Here is a 13,960-nt window from a genome sequence, read left to right on the forward strand (position 1 = left end):
GAAGTGCTCTCCGACTGGTTTATGGATGTTTCTATTTTTTATATCTGATTTGTGTCCATTTATTCTTTTGCATAGTGACAGTCCGGTTTGGCCAATGTACATGGCAGAGGGACATTGCTGGCACATGATGGCATATATTACATTAGTAGATGTGCAGGTGAATGAGCTCCTTATGGTGTGGCTGATGTGGTTAGGGCCTGTGATGGTGTCACTAGAGTCGATGTGGGGGCAGAGCTGGCAACGGGGTTTGTTGCAGGGGTATGTACCTGAGTTAGTGTTCTTCTTGTATGGTGTATGGTTGCTCATGAGTATTTGTTTCAGGTTGGGGGGCTGTCTGTAAGCAAGGGTAGGTCTGCCTCCCATAGCTTGAGTGAGTGAGGGATCATCTACTAGGATAGGTTGTAGATTCTTAATGATGTGTTGTAGAGATTTTAGTTGGGGGCTGTAGGTGACGGCCAGTGGTGTTCTGTTGTTTTCTTTGTTGGGTCTGCCCTGTAGTAGGTGACTTCTGGGTACCCGTCTGGCTCTGTCAATTTGTTTCTTCACCTCTTCAGGTGGGTATTGTAGTTTTAAGAATGTTTTATGGAAATCCTGTAGGTGTTTGTCTCTGTCTGAGGGATTGGAGCAAATCCGGTTGTATCTTAAGGCTTGGCTGTAGACAATGGATCGTGCAGTGTGTCCAGGGTGGAAGCTGGAGGCATAAAGATATGTATTGCAGTCAGTTGGTTTTCGGTATAGGGTGGTATTAATGTGACCATCATTTATTTGTGTTGTAGTGTCCAGGAAATGGATTTCTTGTGTAGACTGGTCCAGGCTGAGGTTGATGGTGGGGTGGAAATTATTGAGATCATGATGGAATGCTTTGAGGGACTCTTTCCTCTGGGTCCAGATGATGAAAATAATGTTGGCATACTGTGGGGCCATGTGGGTGCCCATAGTTGTGCCAGTGACTTGAAGGTATAGATTGGTTCCAAATCTGAAGTAGTTGTGAGTCAAGACAAAGTCACTTAGTTCAGCTACCAGGTGTTCCATATCATCATCAGAGAAAATGTTCCTGATGGCTTGTAGTCCATCTTTGTGTGCAATGTTGGTGTAGAGAGCTTCTACATCCATAGTGTCTAGGATGGTGTTTTCTGGGAGATCACCGATGGATTGTAGTTTTCTCAGGAAGTCAGTGGTATCAGCAAGATAGCTAGGAGTGCTGGTGGCATAGTGCCTGAGGAGAGAGTCCACATAGCCAGACAGTCCTGCTGTGAGAGTGCCAATGCTTGAGATGATGGGGCGTCCAGGATTCCCAGGTTTGTGGATCTTGGGTAGCAGATAGAATAACCTTGGTCGGGGTGCAGGGGGGGGTGTCAGTGTAGATTTGTTCCTGTGTTTCTTTTGGGAGTTTCTTAAGTAGATGTTGTAGTTTCTTTTGGTATTCCTCAGTGGGATCGGACAGTAGTGGCTTGTAGAATGTGGTGTTGGAGAGTTGTCTGTTAGCCTCCTGTTCATAATCAGATCTATTCATGATGACAACGGCACCTCCTTTGTCTGTCTCTTTGATTATAATGTCAGAGTTGTTATTGAGGCTGTGGATGGCATTGCGTTCTGCATGGCTGAGGTTATGGGGCAAGCGGTTGCTTGTTGACACTTGTGAGCTCTGTGTGACCCTGGGAAAAGCTAAAGAAAGAGCGCTTATGGATCTGCTGGCTAAAGGGGCTTAGAGCTGTAAGCTAAGAAACTGCTCCTTCTGTTCCTAGTTCTTCCTGCATTTGGAGAAGCAGGACTTTGTACAGTCCTTGTTTAAAAAAAATACTTCAAAGAGAATACTGGACTCCATCAATTTCTACTTTCAACTGGAACCTCCTTAGTGCCCCAAAATTTGATTAGCCATTCAGTTTGAAAAGGGGCAACATGAATGATTTGAATGAATCATTAATGAATGTATGAAAAGATTTGCTGAATAGTAACAAACTATGCAGAATTTTGCAGAAATTGGGATAGGTTTATGAAAGATTCTGCTAACCATAAAAAAGGTATAAATTCATTATGAAAATTATTCTAAATGTATTATTTGACCAGCTCCTCTAAATATGCTGTATTTCTCATAAAGATCATCAGACCTATTTTCAGTGCTTGTTGTACAACAACTTCAAAAAAAAAAAAAAAAAAAAAAGAAGAAGAAGAAAGGATTTTGAATCTTATTCCCTCCATGTTTACATTGGCAAAATGAACTGTGAGGAAATTTTGCGGGGCATATTGTAGCATACTCAAAACCTTCCTTTTCTGATTGTTTTTAAAATTAAAATGTCTTGTTTCTTATAGTTAATGTTTAAGTAGCATATATTCCTTTTGGTTTCACCACCAAATACTATATTTAAGCTATAAAATGTGACATTTAAAATCAAATATAAAATGTGGGCTTTTTGCAGAGAAATGTTTTTATCATGGCCCCAGACATGTATTCTGTGGACATATATTCATTTTTAATGTCTACAGAAAGCCATGTTGAGTTTCCTTTCATTTTAAATGTTTGCTTCCTTTCAGCCTTCCTCTTCTACCATTTAAGGGAAGTCATGACTGATACATGGATTGGATTGAATGATATAAATAGTGAATTCTCATTTCTTTGGACGGATGGAAGTGGTGTCTCCTATGAAAACTGGGCCAACAGAGCACCTACATCCAGACTCAGATACTCTTATTATGATGCGAATGATGATGAGGATGATGATCAGGAGGTAAACATAAATCATCTGTCATCATTAAAAGGGCCATCTTGCACATGTGCATCATTATGCTTCAGTTGTTATTTACATGATCACATGCTATTTTTTCCACAGGGCTATTTTTGAAGAGGATGACAAAAGGAACATCCTTAATAAAGGGCCTTTCCCTTGCCAAATTTCAAGTCCCTGCTCCAAAGCATTGTGGCATTAGAACATCTCAAAATAAAGGCCACCAGATTTTATTTTAACATATAGCACCAGCCTCAGAAACAGCTGATCTCTTTATGACTGAAACTTTCCAGAAAAACTCAGCCTTGAGCAGACAACCAATATGGAAAATTTCACCCTGAATGGCTTAATTTTAGCAAAGCCATAAAGCAATTGAAAATAGGGTCTTGTAATGGGAAGCATCAGTCAAACTTCATTATTGGCAAGGCTGCCAGTGACGTCTGCAGTATGATGATAGCTGCACAGCTTAAGTGCACAATAAATGATTTTTTTAACACTTCAAGTGCAGTTGTATCCATCTAACACATGTACAGACTAATGCTTTTAATGTATAAGTTTACTAAAATAAGTTTCAAATAGTCTTTTAGTCAGTTTTAGAAGGAATGTATTTGATGAGTGCTGAACTTCCTGACGAGGTTTAGTAGTGTCTTCATTCCATCTTCATGCTGGCAAGATCCCATTGGGTGGCACCCTTCCATTAGGAATGGAAAGGAACAGCTGAGGAAAGCAGAGATAAGTGAGCTGCCACCATCTGTCCTCCCAAAAACTTATCATAGTGCCTCCTAATGGTGAGGAGCCAACATTGCTTCTAATCTAAAATAATCCACAGCAGCAGCTTCTGTACTCCAGGGAACATTGTCTGGGGTTATGAACACCCAGGAGGAATTTGTAAAAGCTTGGTAAAGTCCCAGTCAAAATTACATTTTTGGGAGATATACGAATACTGACATTACTGAGCCGAGATTTCAAATGTTGGAGGACTGAAACCCTTGTAATATACATGTCTACAGAATATGAGGCTGGAGGAAAATTTTGTCTCCTGATGATTATTTTTTCTTCTTAATTCATGTACCCCCTTTTTTTTCCCTTAGAAAGACTGTGTCATTATGACAAAGGAAGAAGGGAAATGGAGAGATGAAAACTGTGCAAATGACAAAAGCTATATATGCCAAATGAATTCAAGTGAGTTCTATTTCACCAGCTTTCTAAATTAAAAAAATCATTGAAAACTCATGATGGCTTTTTAGTTTTACCTGTGGATTGAATTCTGGGTTTCCATATGCAACATGTAATTTATTGGGAGGTATTCTGACCCTCTCAGGCCTCCAAAATTCCTTCTTTTCAAGTGGTGCAGCTCTGCATCTACCCACATAAAAGTGCAAGCTACCCACATAAGTTTCTGAATATTCGAGAGAAATTATTATTTTATTTTTTAATTTGTTCTGCAGAAAGTAAGGTTTATGCCAAAAAGATGAATGATGATTAGAAATGAATAAGCCAAAGCAGATTCCACAGCAGTGAAATTCCATACTTTTGTATATACTTTTTAAATATTGGTGAAATTCTGTGCTCCTAAAGGTGATAGCCTAATCACCAATGTTCATGTATGGTGTGGCCAGATGCAATGCAGCCTTCCCCATACAGCTCTCGAGTATACCTTATGACTGGCTTTCAAGGGTAGGTCTACACTGCAATGCAAGTCCATGGTTCAAACTCAGGTTTTGTCTAACTGCCCTTCCATCTACACGCAAATCATGCTAAGCCAGGGTTTACAGAGTCCTATGGGGTTGGAGGGTCTGAGCCTGAGTCAAGCTGGGACCCAGAGTTCAAGCCCAATTACTTTGCAGGGTAGATGCAGACCCAGTGGACACATGCTTTGGGAGTATACCAAAAATATCCCACAGTCCCACAGACTGGCTTTCTTTGTCCTCTGGACAGTCAAGTTTGGTGGATAATCAAGTTTTCCATATAAAAAACAAAGGTCCGGAGAGGACTAGGGAAGGCATTAGAAGTCTGGGATACAGATGGTTGGACATCCCATAATGCAGTGTAGACTCTGGAGCTCCAGGTTGAGACCTAAGGTTCAACAATTCCTAATCTAGGGTTACAAATGAATTTAGACACTCAAGCCCTAGGTTAACAAGCACACAGTCTGCTAACCCAAGTTCTACTAACCCTGGGCTTACATGGTGGTGTAGACATACTGAGTCTAAGAGTCTAGTCAAGTATTGAGCCTATAGATATGTCTTCCTTGCCCCTCCCCAACACCTCCAAAAACATTTGTGTGTGTGTTTGGGGTTTTTTTTACAGCAAGATAACTAATGCATATTAACTATCTTACTGTAAAAGCCTAGCAGAGAAGAGGCTCAGTAGTTTTAACAGGAGTGTAGCTAGGAAAAGTCAACAGTGGAGGGGGGAGGGTTAGCGCTGACCTCATCTAGATACTTCATGATAAAGCTACCTGTGCCTTATTTCCACTACAATTTTATAGGAAGATATCTATTATACTTCAGTGATCTCATTATAAAAAAATCAACTTTTGGCAGAGAAGACATAGCTTCTCATAAACAGAGATTACCAACTGTACTTAATTTAGCCTTTACTCTATTACTGATCCCTGAGGAACAAATGTTTGTAGTTTACATCAAACAGGTTAAGAGCAGTGAGTCAAACTGGTATTTATTTTGGTTTGGTTCAGTTTCGAGTTTAGTTGCATTTACTGTGTTTGGGTTCAGTTGCAGTTAAAGTCACCAAAAAAACCAAAACAAAACAAAAAAATACAGCTCGGTTACTACTTCAAAGTGGTTCCAGTCAGATTTGCATTTTAGTGGAAGTAAATTCAAAAGAGATTTGAAACTTAGTTTCAATTTTATCTTGATTTTTAACCATTTATTTATTTTGTAAATTTATTTATTTAATATATATAATATATAATATTTATTTATTTATTTATTTATTAAATTTAACTTTGACAATAAAAACTATTTTTATAAACAATTTATTGGAGCGGCCTAAAATAACACATTCTAATACTTTCTTTTACTGCAAAAGTTCAATATGGCAGAGGATAAATTTGAGTTTGGGGCATGGGCCTTCCCTCAAATGCAGCAACTGGAGGTACAAGCTGCCCCAGAGGTTGGGTAGGAGAAGGCCTGTCTAAGAGGGGGAAAGTTCGGGGAGCCATTACTTTTTTCCTTGGGCTTGAAGAGTTATTGTTAACTTCTGGGACCATTCTCCCTCTTTTCTTCCCTCTGTTTCTGGGGCCCCTTCCTGCCTCATGTGGAGTGCAGCAGCTCCTCTCTCCTTCCCTGCTCTTGTGGGCAAGCCTCCTTCTATTCTCATTCTTTTCTCATTTTACTGGAGCAGGCCTTTCTGGTGGCAATTACTGCCTATTTGTTATTGTGTCGTCTTTTTTTATAATGAAAATAAAATCACAGTAGTTTTTGTTTGTTTGTTTATTTTTTGTTTTTAATACTGAGCTTAAAAAATGCTGAACTTTTATTTTAACCAGTAACCCAATTATTTTTTCAGTTCAGTTCCATTTCTGGTAAGACAGGTAGGACAAAAATTATGGTTCAGGTTCAGCTGCAGTTCATGTGAAAATATCATTTCAACCTGGTTCTCTGGTCCCAGTTGGATTCTGGTTTGAGTCCTTTGGTTGGGAGTGTCCACACTAGTCTTTACAAAAATATTAACTATCTTGAATTAATTGGGAATCAATTAACTCAAGATACAAAAGTCTGGTGAAGACATACCCTTAGTGTCGTAGTTTTGTATTCAGTAAATGTCTACTAATGGCACTTAATACTTCCTCATTTATGGTCTAAAAGAAACATGATTTCAAATATCTAGGTGTGAAGAGCAAATGCATTAACCCACTGTGTCACAAAGCTACAAACCAGCAGTGAAATCCTTGTTCCATTGAAGTCAATGGCAAAATTCCCATCGACTTCACTGGATCCAAGATTTTACTCTCTAGGTAGGTCTATACTAGAAGTGCTACAGCAGTGCCACTCTAGCGCTTCAGTGTAGACATTTTACTACAATGACAGAAGAGGTTTTTCTGTCATTATAGTAAATCCGCTTCACCAAAAGGCTGTACCTAGGTTGATGGAAGAATTCTTCCCGTGACTTAGCCCTGTCTACACTGGGGCATAGGTTGGCTTAACTACATCTCTCAAGGCAGTGACTTTTTCACAGCCCTGATCTACACAGCTGGATTGACCTAACTTTCTAGTATAGGCCAGGCCTATGTTTTCTGTATTCATAAACTATTAATAATTTGTCATTAATTTTAACTGAAGAATTTTCACTTATTGTTAGTGCTGCACCACTGAATTTGTGTAACAATGTAGGTATTAAGTGCTAGTGGTACAATCCATGCTCTTGATTTTTTTTCTTTTTATTTATTTATTTATTTATTTATTAAAATTATTGCAGAACCTGAAATACTTCATTCCCCGACAACAATTCCAGCCTCTGGCTTTATCCGCTATGGTGACAGTAGCTATGCAGTTATCCATTCCAAAATGGAATGGGAAAAGGCAAGAAAAAATTGCAAGAGCAAATCCTCAGAACTTGCCAGTATTCTAGATCTCCACAGCCATTCATTCCTATGGGTCCAAATGTTAAAGTATGGAGAGCCTGTGTGGATTGGTCTTAACAGCAATGTGGTAAGTGTTGGATATTATTGTACTACTACATATAAAAATAAGCTCTCGTGTTCTTTATATAAATATTGGTTGCTTTCATTGTAATTGTGCTGTAAGAGCTATGTTCTGAATAAATTCACCAGAAGCATGCATGGACTTGTAGCATTCCTGTTAAAGGTCCTCAAAGACCACACAGAGGACATGGGATGGATAGGAAGAGCCAGAGAAAGATTCATAATGGAAAAGAATAGAAGGAGAGTTATAAAAACTGTGGGGGAACTCAGAGTTAAATCCAGGAGCCATGAAATCAGGGTGTGTAGCGATTACTTAGTAATTCCAAAAACCTGACTCTTTATCATGTGATTATCGTGGGTCTGAAAAGGGTGTTTTATACAGAAATTAGGCTGTTGAGTGCCAAATAATTTTTACCCCCAAAATTACTTAAAATCATAATCTAAAGAAATGAAGATTAGGCAGACTAAATTGCCAATAATTGCTTCTCTTGATACACTATCTGGGAAGTGATCCCACATTTACTCACCTAAAGTTCTAACCATGCTTGAGAGGACATCGTTACTTCAACAAGCAAAATAATAATGAATAATTTAAGATAATAACACAGAATGTAAATAGGCAATAAAATAACTTATTCTAAGCATAGTTTATGCTTGGAAGAGCTTCCCAATTAATTTTTAGTTTGTGTTGCCCTCTCCAGCTTTATAAATCCCCAGAAACATTGCCTGTCCATGTAAATGTCCATCTATAAAGTCACAGCCCCAGGCTGTGATTATATTATCTTGTCACATCCTGCATTGTGCCTACTTGTTCCTGAACTCTGAAAACGCCTCAGGAAGAGACTCTGCTATTTGTTCAACTCAAGTCATATGTTGGACTGTGCAGTGTCCATTGATAGTGCTAAATAAATACTGTTAGCTTTCAAAAAATAAAGAAGTCTCACTCTCTCCATGACTCATGTGTTCAGGCATTTATTCACTATTTTGATATGTGAGGTATTCGAAAACCACATAAATAGAGTGTTTCTGATGGAAAGCTCAAATAACTAATGGCAGTGCAATTAAAACTATATATCAGTGCCTTTGTGCTGCCATTTATATTATCTTCATTTATACTTTTTTTAGACTGATGGCCATTACAAATGGATTGATAACTGGATAATCAAATATACTAACTGGGGAAGAAGTGAGCCAAAAGAGAAAATAGCCTGTGTCTATCTAGACCTTGATGGAACCTGGAAGACAGCATCTTGTAATGAAAGCTACTTCTCTGTCTGTAAAAAGTCAGATGGTAAGCAATTGAACTTAACTGTTTTAAGAACACAAGACTTACTGTATTGGATTATGCCAGAGATATAACGAGTTCAGTATCCTATCTCTAGCAGTGACTATCCCCAAAAGCCTCAGAGGAAGGTGCTTCAAGAATCCCACCTACCTGCCTTCAAAGTCTGGGATTCTACTAATGAGATGGTACATGACTGTGAAGGCTTTGGCAGTTGGTGTAAATTGGAATAGTTTCATTGACTTCAGTGAAGTTATGCTCACTTACTCCAGATGAAGATCTGGCTCTCCATTCTTTTCCTGCCTTGAGATATTTTCCTCTTCATATGAAATTTTCATGGGTTGCACTGATGGTTGTGCATAAGTTATATTGGCACTGGGCACTCATCATGCCTATCCATCCAGTAACTAATTATGAAGGCTCTAGCGGGAGGTGTCACAGCGGCAACTGGAATGGTACACCTGCGGGAGGTCCATGCCCACCTGTCAGGGCTAATAATTCTAAGAGCTGGTGTGCTTCAGGTCAGTGTCATGGCAGGGAGTTGAAAAATAGGAATCCTGTAATGACACCTTTAGGAAGAAGTTTTAAGGGCACATGATTTTCCCTCACAGCACTCTTTAGGCTACACAATATACTTTGTACCTGATGTGGGACACAGAATAAATGGCATTGCTTTACAGTAGCTTTTGAGTTAATGCTTCAGGCCATAAGCTGGCTTTGATCTGCATATGCAACTCACAGCGGTAAGCCGAGCGAAGTCAATAGGAGTTGCACACATGATTAAGAGCTATATTTAGCGTATGGCATTCTGATAACCAGTGATGAGTGCCTAAACATAATGTGACTAAACAGAGTACAACCGACAATATAGTATGCAGTTGCAACACCAATACTTCATCAGTTTAAGGTAGTCTCATATGAAGTGATGATGGAAATTCCAGATAAATATCAATCTTTAGCTGTGACTATGGGGTGGAGGAGGGTTATTTTCCTAACATCATTCTAAGTTAGTAGTAGCTACTTATAGCATGGTATATGTGTGCTGAGTAACTTTTAAGACAATTGTTTGGGTTATTCATAAAAAAGTACTGATTGCAAACCACATGGTTTCTTAACAGTTGTGGCCCCTACTGATCCTCCACAGCTGCCTGGAAATTGCCCTGAATCAGAAGAACTCAGATCTTGGATTCCTTTCCATGGTCACTGCTACTACATTGAATCATCAGCTATGAAAACCTGGGCCCAGGCTTCCCTGGAATGTATTCGATTAGGTGAGTGTCTTTAGTTGAGAGAAAAGAATTAAGGACATATAGTGTTCATTTAAAAAAAGATTTTTAACTGCCAAAAACCTATTTATTCAAATGAGTTATTTTAAAAAATGGAGCATACTTCTCCTCATTTATGCTGTTTGTTTGTTTTTGCTTTTCACTCAGGAGGGAAATGAAACTAGGCTGACATGTTTGACTTTCTCATTATAGTCATTTTCACTGTCTGCATTTCATATATTTGCAAAATACCATAATATTTGTGATCCCAACATAAACTTCTATTGTTTAATTTTTAAAATAAAATTACAGAAAAAAAGAGCACTTATCCTGCACTTTAGGCATCTTTAACAACTACTAAATGCATGGGACCAAATTCACCAGTACATTCTGGCTCCACTCCCGATTACGCATATCATCTGTTGAATTAGTATACCTTCCAACATAGACTAGACTTTAAGGCCAGAAGGGACCATCATGATGAGTCTAATCTCCTGTACATTGCAGGCCACAGAACCTCGCCCAGCCCTCCTATAATACGCCCATAACCTCTGGCTGAGTTACTGAAGAGCTCAAATCCTAATTTAAAGACTTCAAGTTACAGAGAATCCATCATTTACACTAGTTTAAACCCACAAGTGACTCATGCCCCATGCTGCAGAGGAAGGTGAAAAACCCCCACGATCTCTGCCAATCTGACCTGAGGGAAAATTCCTCCCCGACCCCAAATATGATGATCAATTAGACCCTGAGCAGGTGGGCAAGATCCAACAGCCAGACACATGGGAAAGAATTCTCTGTAGTAACTCAAAGCTCTCCCCATCTGGTGCCTCATGACCGGCCATTGGAGATATTTGCCTACAATGGCGTATAGCCCATTGGCAACTGCTAGTAGCTGTCTTGTCTTATACCGTCCCCTCCAAAAACTTATCCTCAACATGCAAATCCAGATTTTAAATTTTAATAAATTTCCTTAATATCATGCCAAGATGCAACAGCAAAGCCTGGATGGTAGGGAGTGTGAGTTGCACAAAGGAGACAGTTCCTTTCCCCTCTGACTAGAAACAATCACTCCCCCAGTCTGTTCAGTCTTGTCCTCTCTCTGACAGAGGGGTCTTCCCCTTCATCTGCAAATGCTCCCCACCTGGATGGGTCTCAGTGTCAGTGGCCAGCCTGCAGCTGGTAACCTAGGGAGCACAGCTGGACCTGAAGGCCGTTGTCGATTGACTTAGTCACCTGATCGGCTGCAAGAGTCAGCAGGCTGATATTTAAGCTCAATAGCAGCAGCAGTCCAATGGCTGTTGAATGTGCTTGCCTGCCCCAGCACCCTGCTCTGTCCCCTGACTGACTCTAGTTAACCCTTTGGCTTCAGTTTTGGCTTCTGACGCTGGTGTCCGACTCTTGGTTATATCTTCTGACTACAACTTCAGCTCAGGCTTTGGCTTCTGACTCCCAGTTATGATCTTTGGCTTTGCTCCAGGACCCTACCCCATCTGGATTCAGTTCTACCTGTAGGCCAGACTGTTGATTCAACCATCAGGCCAGACCACCCATGACTTGGTCACTGACGCTCAAGGCTGTGGGTTCCAGAAGGAGGGAGCATTAATTGTTGCTGTGTTGAGAAACCTGGCTGTGACGCAGCACATTCAACTGCCATGATTAGCCACTCTTCCCCAGAAGGCAGAGGAATGGAGAAGGCAGCCAATTAGGCATTGTGCAAAAGTCTCAAGGTTAAAATTAATTGTCATTATAGAGGTGAAGGGGCAGATCATTTTACTAGTTACTCACCTTGATTATGGTTATTTGTTTTGTTCATACTTTCCAGGGGCTACTTTGGTTTCAGTAGAAGATTTGGCTGAATCCAACTTTCTGACACACAGGATACAAGCACTTGAAAGCAAAACACAAGGTTTTTGGACAGGAATGTACAGAAATGTGGATGGTAATTTTTTTTTACTGTCAATATTTAAACTAATAAATATTTGTCAATAAGTGAAATCTGAAGAATAATTTAATACCTTGATGTTCCATTCTGCTGCTGCTTTAAGTAGAGCTGTGTATGTCTTTTAGTCTTTAATGTCAGTAGGTTGACCATAGGCATCTTCTACAGTGACCTTGTCCTCAGAGTCCACCTGTGTTAGCAGATAACTTACCACCAATGAAGTATGAAGCAAGACCTGCTAGAGCCAAGGTGTCTTCAGGTGAATCTGATTGCATTGGGCAGTATTTTTTAAATCAAATCATTGCTATACAAAAGGAAAAGAAGAGATTCTTTGCCTCCAATATAGATTCCACAAAATCTTGGTCAGCAAATTTGTTTTGAGTTGTGCATAGCTGTTTAACCAAAGATGTCTCTCTCTGGTTGCTGGTTTCAGTCCCTCCCATTATGACAAATTTCTATGTAGTCTGAAAAGGAAATTGTTCATAACTGGGCTGATTTATCCACTCTTTTGGTAGCAGAGAAGTATTTTGAGTGCAAGTGTAAGGTCTTCTCTGGTTGAGTTCTGGCTAGTGTTGCTCACCAGGACACTGGAGGTGTTGGGAGAATTTCAGACTCCAAGCTGTGTGTTAGACTTCCTGGCTGGTGAAGGCCAGAAGGGAAGTACTGTGTCTAATATTGATGGAGATTGTCATTATTTCTATTCAGGAAAGGATGCTACTAGATTTGAAGAAAGCCTGAATATACTTTTCATTAATTAAATCATTGCTTGACATGGGTAATTTTACCAGTCATTGAGCAGCTTCCAGCCTTCCCTGCTTAAGTAAGGTGACTGAGAAAATTGTGGTGAGATAGCTCTCAAAATATTTGGAGGCCTCAGATCTCCTTGATCCTTGTAAATCTAGTATGGTCCTGGATTTGAACAAAAACCACAGTTGTTGCACTGATCAAAGTTCTCTTCCTGATGATGGTCCATGATCAGGTGCCCAGGCCATGAATCAATGCATACAGTATAATCTGATTTATAATTACATAGCAAATGAAAAGTAAGACTCTACAAGGAATGCATTGAAACGGAGAAGTATTATTGTTTTGCTATTGTATAGTTTCTTATTATAATAACTGCAGCTGGGAAAATACTGTATCAGATGCTCCTTTTTTTTATAGCCATTAGTTTTAAATACTGTGTCATCTGGCACCCTTTCATTTATCCTATTTTGACAAGTCTGAATTCATAATGAAGCCAACATTGATTCTAACTGTGTATGTCTGTTAACACAGTGTTTCTTTTATGTTGCTTATTGCATTATATATCGTTGAAAACTTTACAGAAATAAAATGCATAAAAGTTTTTTTCCATCTCAAATGTTGAAGTGTTTTAGCCTCTGGGATTCTTATATCTTCTGTTAATATATGTTAGTTAGTAATCAAAGAAACATAGTTAGCACATAAAACACTGGATTATGGTCTGATCTTTCCTGAAGCACCATCCATCCAAATCAAATTGTAGTAGAGTCATGTGGTTTAGACCTCACACTGAACCAGGGCAAGGAGTAGAGCAATACTGGACTAGGGAGGCCTAGGGTGACCATACATCCCATTTTGGGTGGTCCAGTTCCTTTTTTAAGCCCTGTCCTGGCCGTCCTGACTTTTTTGGCAAAACTGGATGTTTGTGCTGTTTGTTCTTGCCAGCTGATGATCAATTGTTAAGAGCAAACAAGACAAATGCCCAGTTTTGCCCAAAAAAGTGAGGTGTGACCCTTAGTGGAGCACAGAGGAATGTGCAGGGGGTGAGCGGTTATGCCAATCCCATGCTGGTGGACGGCAGGGGACGGCAGCTTGGGCTGGCCTGGCCTGGCCCCGCACAGGTAGGTGTCTAGGACGGGCAGCTCGGGCTGGCCCAGCCCCCCTGAGCGGGGAGACGGAGTTGGGGCTTGGGATGGCTCTGTGCAATATCCCATTTTCCCTTTGGAAAATATTGTCACCCTACAGCGGCCCCACCCCTCAACAGGTGCGCAGGGCATGCTCCAGGTGGAGGAATGGTTTATAAGGTCACTGGTAGCCCAGGAAAAGGGGGGAAGGAGC

At 40.0% G+C, this 13,960-nt stretch overlaps 1 protein-coding gene across 1 annotated transcript in view; it reads left to right on the forward strand.

The window, feature by feature from the left end:
* The window catches only part of LOC137162464 (macrophage mannose receptor 1-like), a 60,324-nt gene that overhangs the window by 38,168 nt on the left and 8,196 nt on the right, over positions 1-13,960 (forward strand). The window contains exons 22-27 of the mRNA XM_067562317.1: positions 2,533-2,726; positions 3,815-3,905; positions 7,164-7,396; positions 8,515-8,680; positions 9,790-9,942; positions 11,762-11,878. Coding sequence (XP_067418418.1) covers positions 2,533-2,726; positions 3,815-3,905; positions 7,164-7,396; positions 8,515-8,680; positions 9,790-9,942; positions 11,762-11,878 — 954 coding nt within the window. The remainder of the gene's footprint in view (positions 1-2,532; positions 2,727-3,814; positions 3,906-7,163; positions 7,397-8,514; positions 8,681-9,789; positions 9,943-11,761; positions 11,879-13,960) is intronic.

This window comes from Emydura macquarii, unplaced genomic scaffold, assembly GCF_026122565.2.
Source record: "Emydura macquarii macquarii isolate MOO-44397 ecotype Brisbane River unplaced genomic scaffold, CSIRO-AGI_Emac_v2 contig_2422, whole genome shotgun sequence".
NCBI lineage: Eukaryota > Metazoa > Chordata > Testudines > Chelidae > Emydura > Emydura macquarii.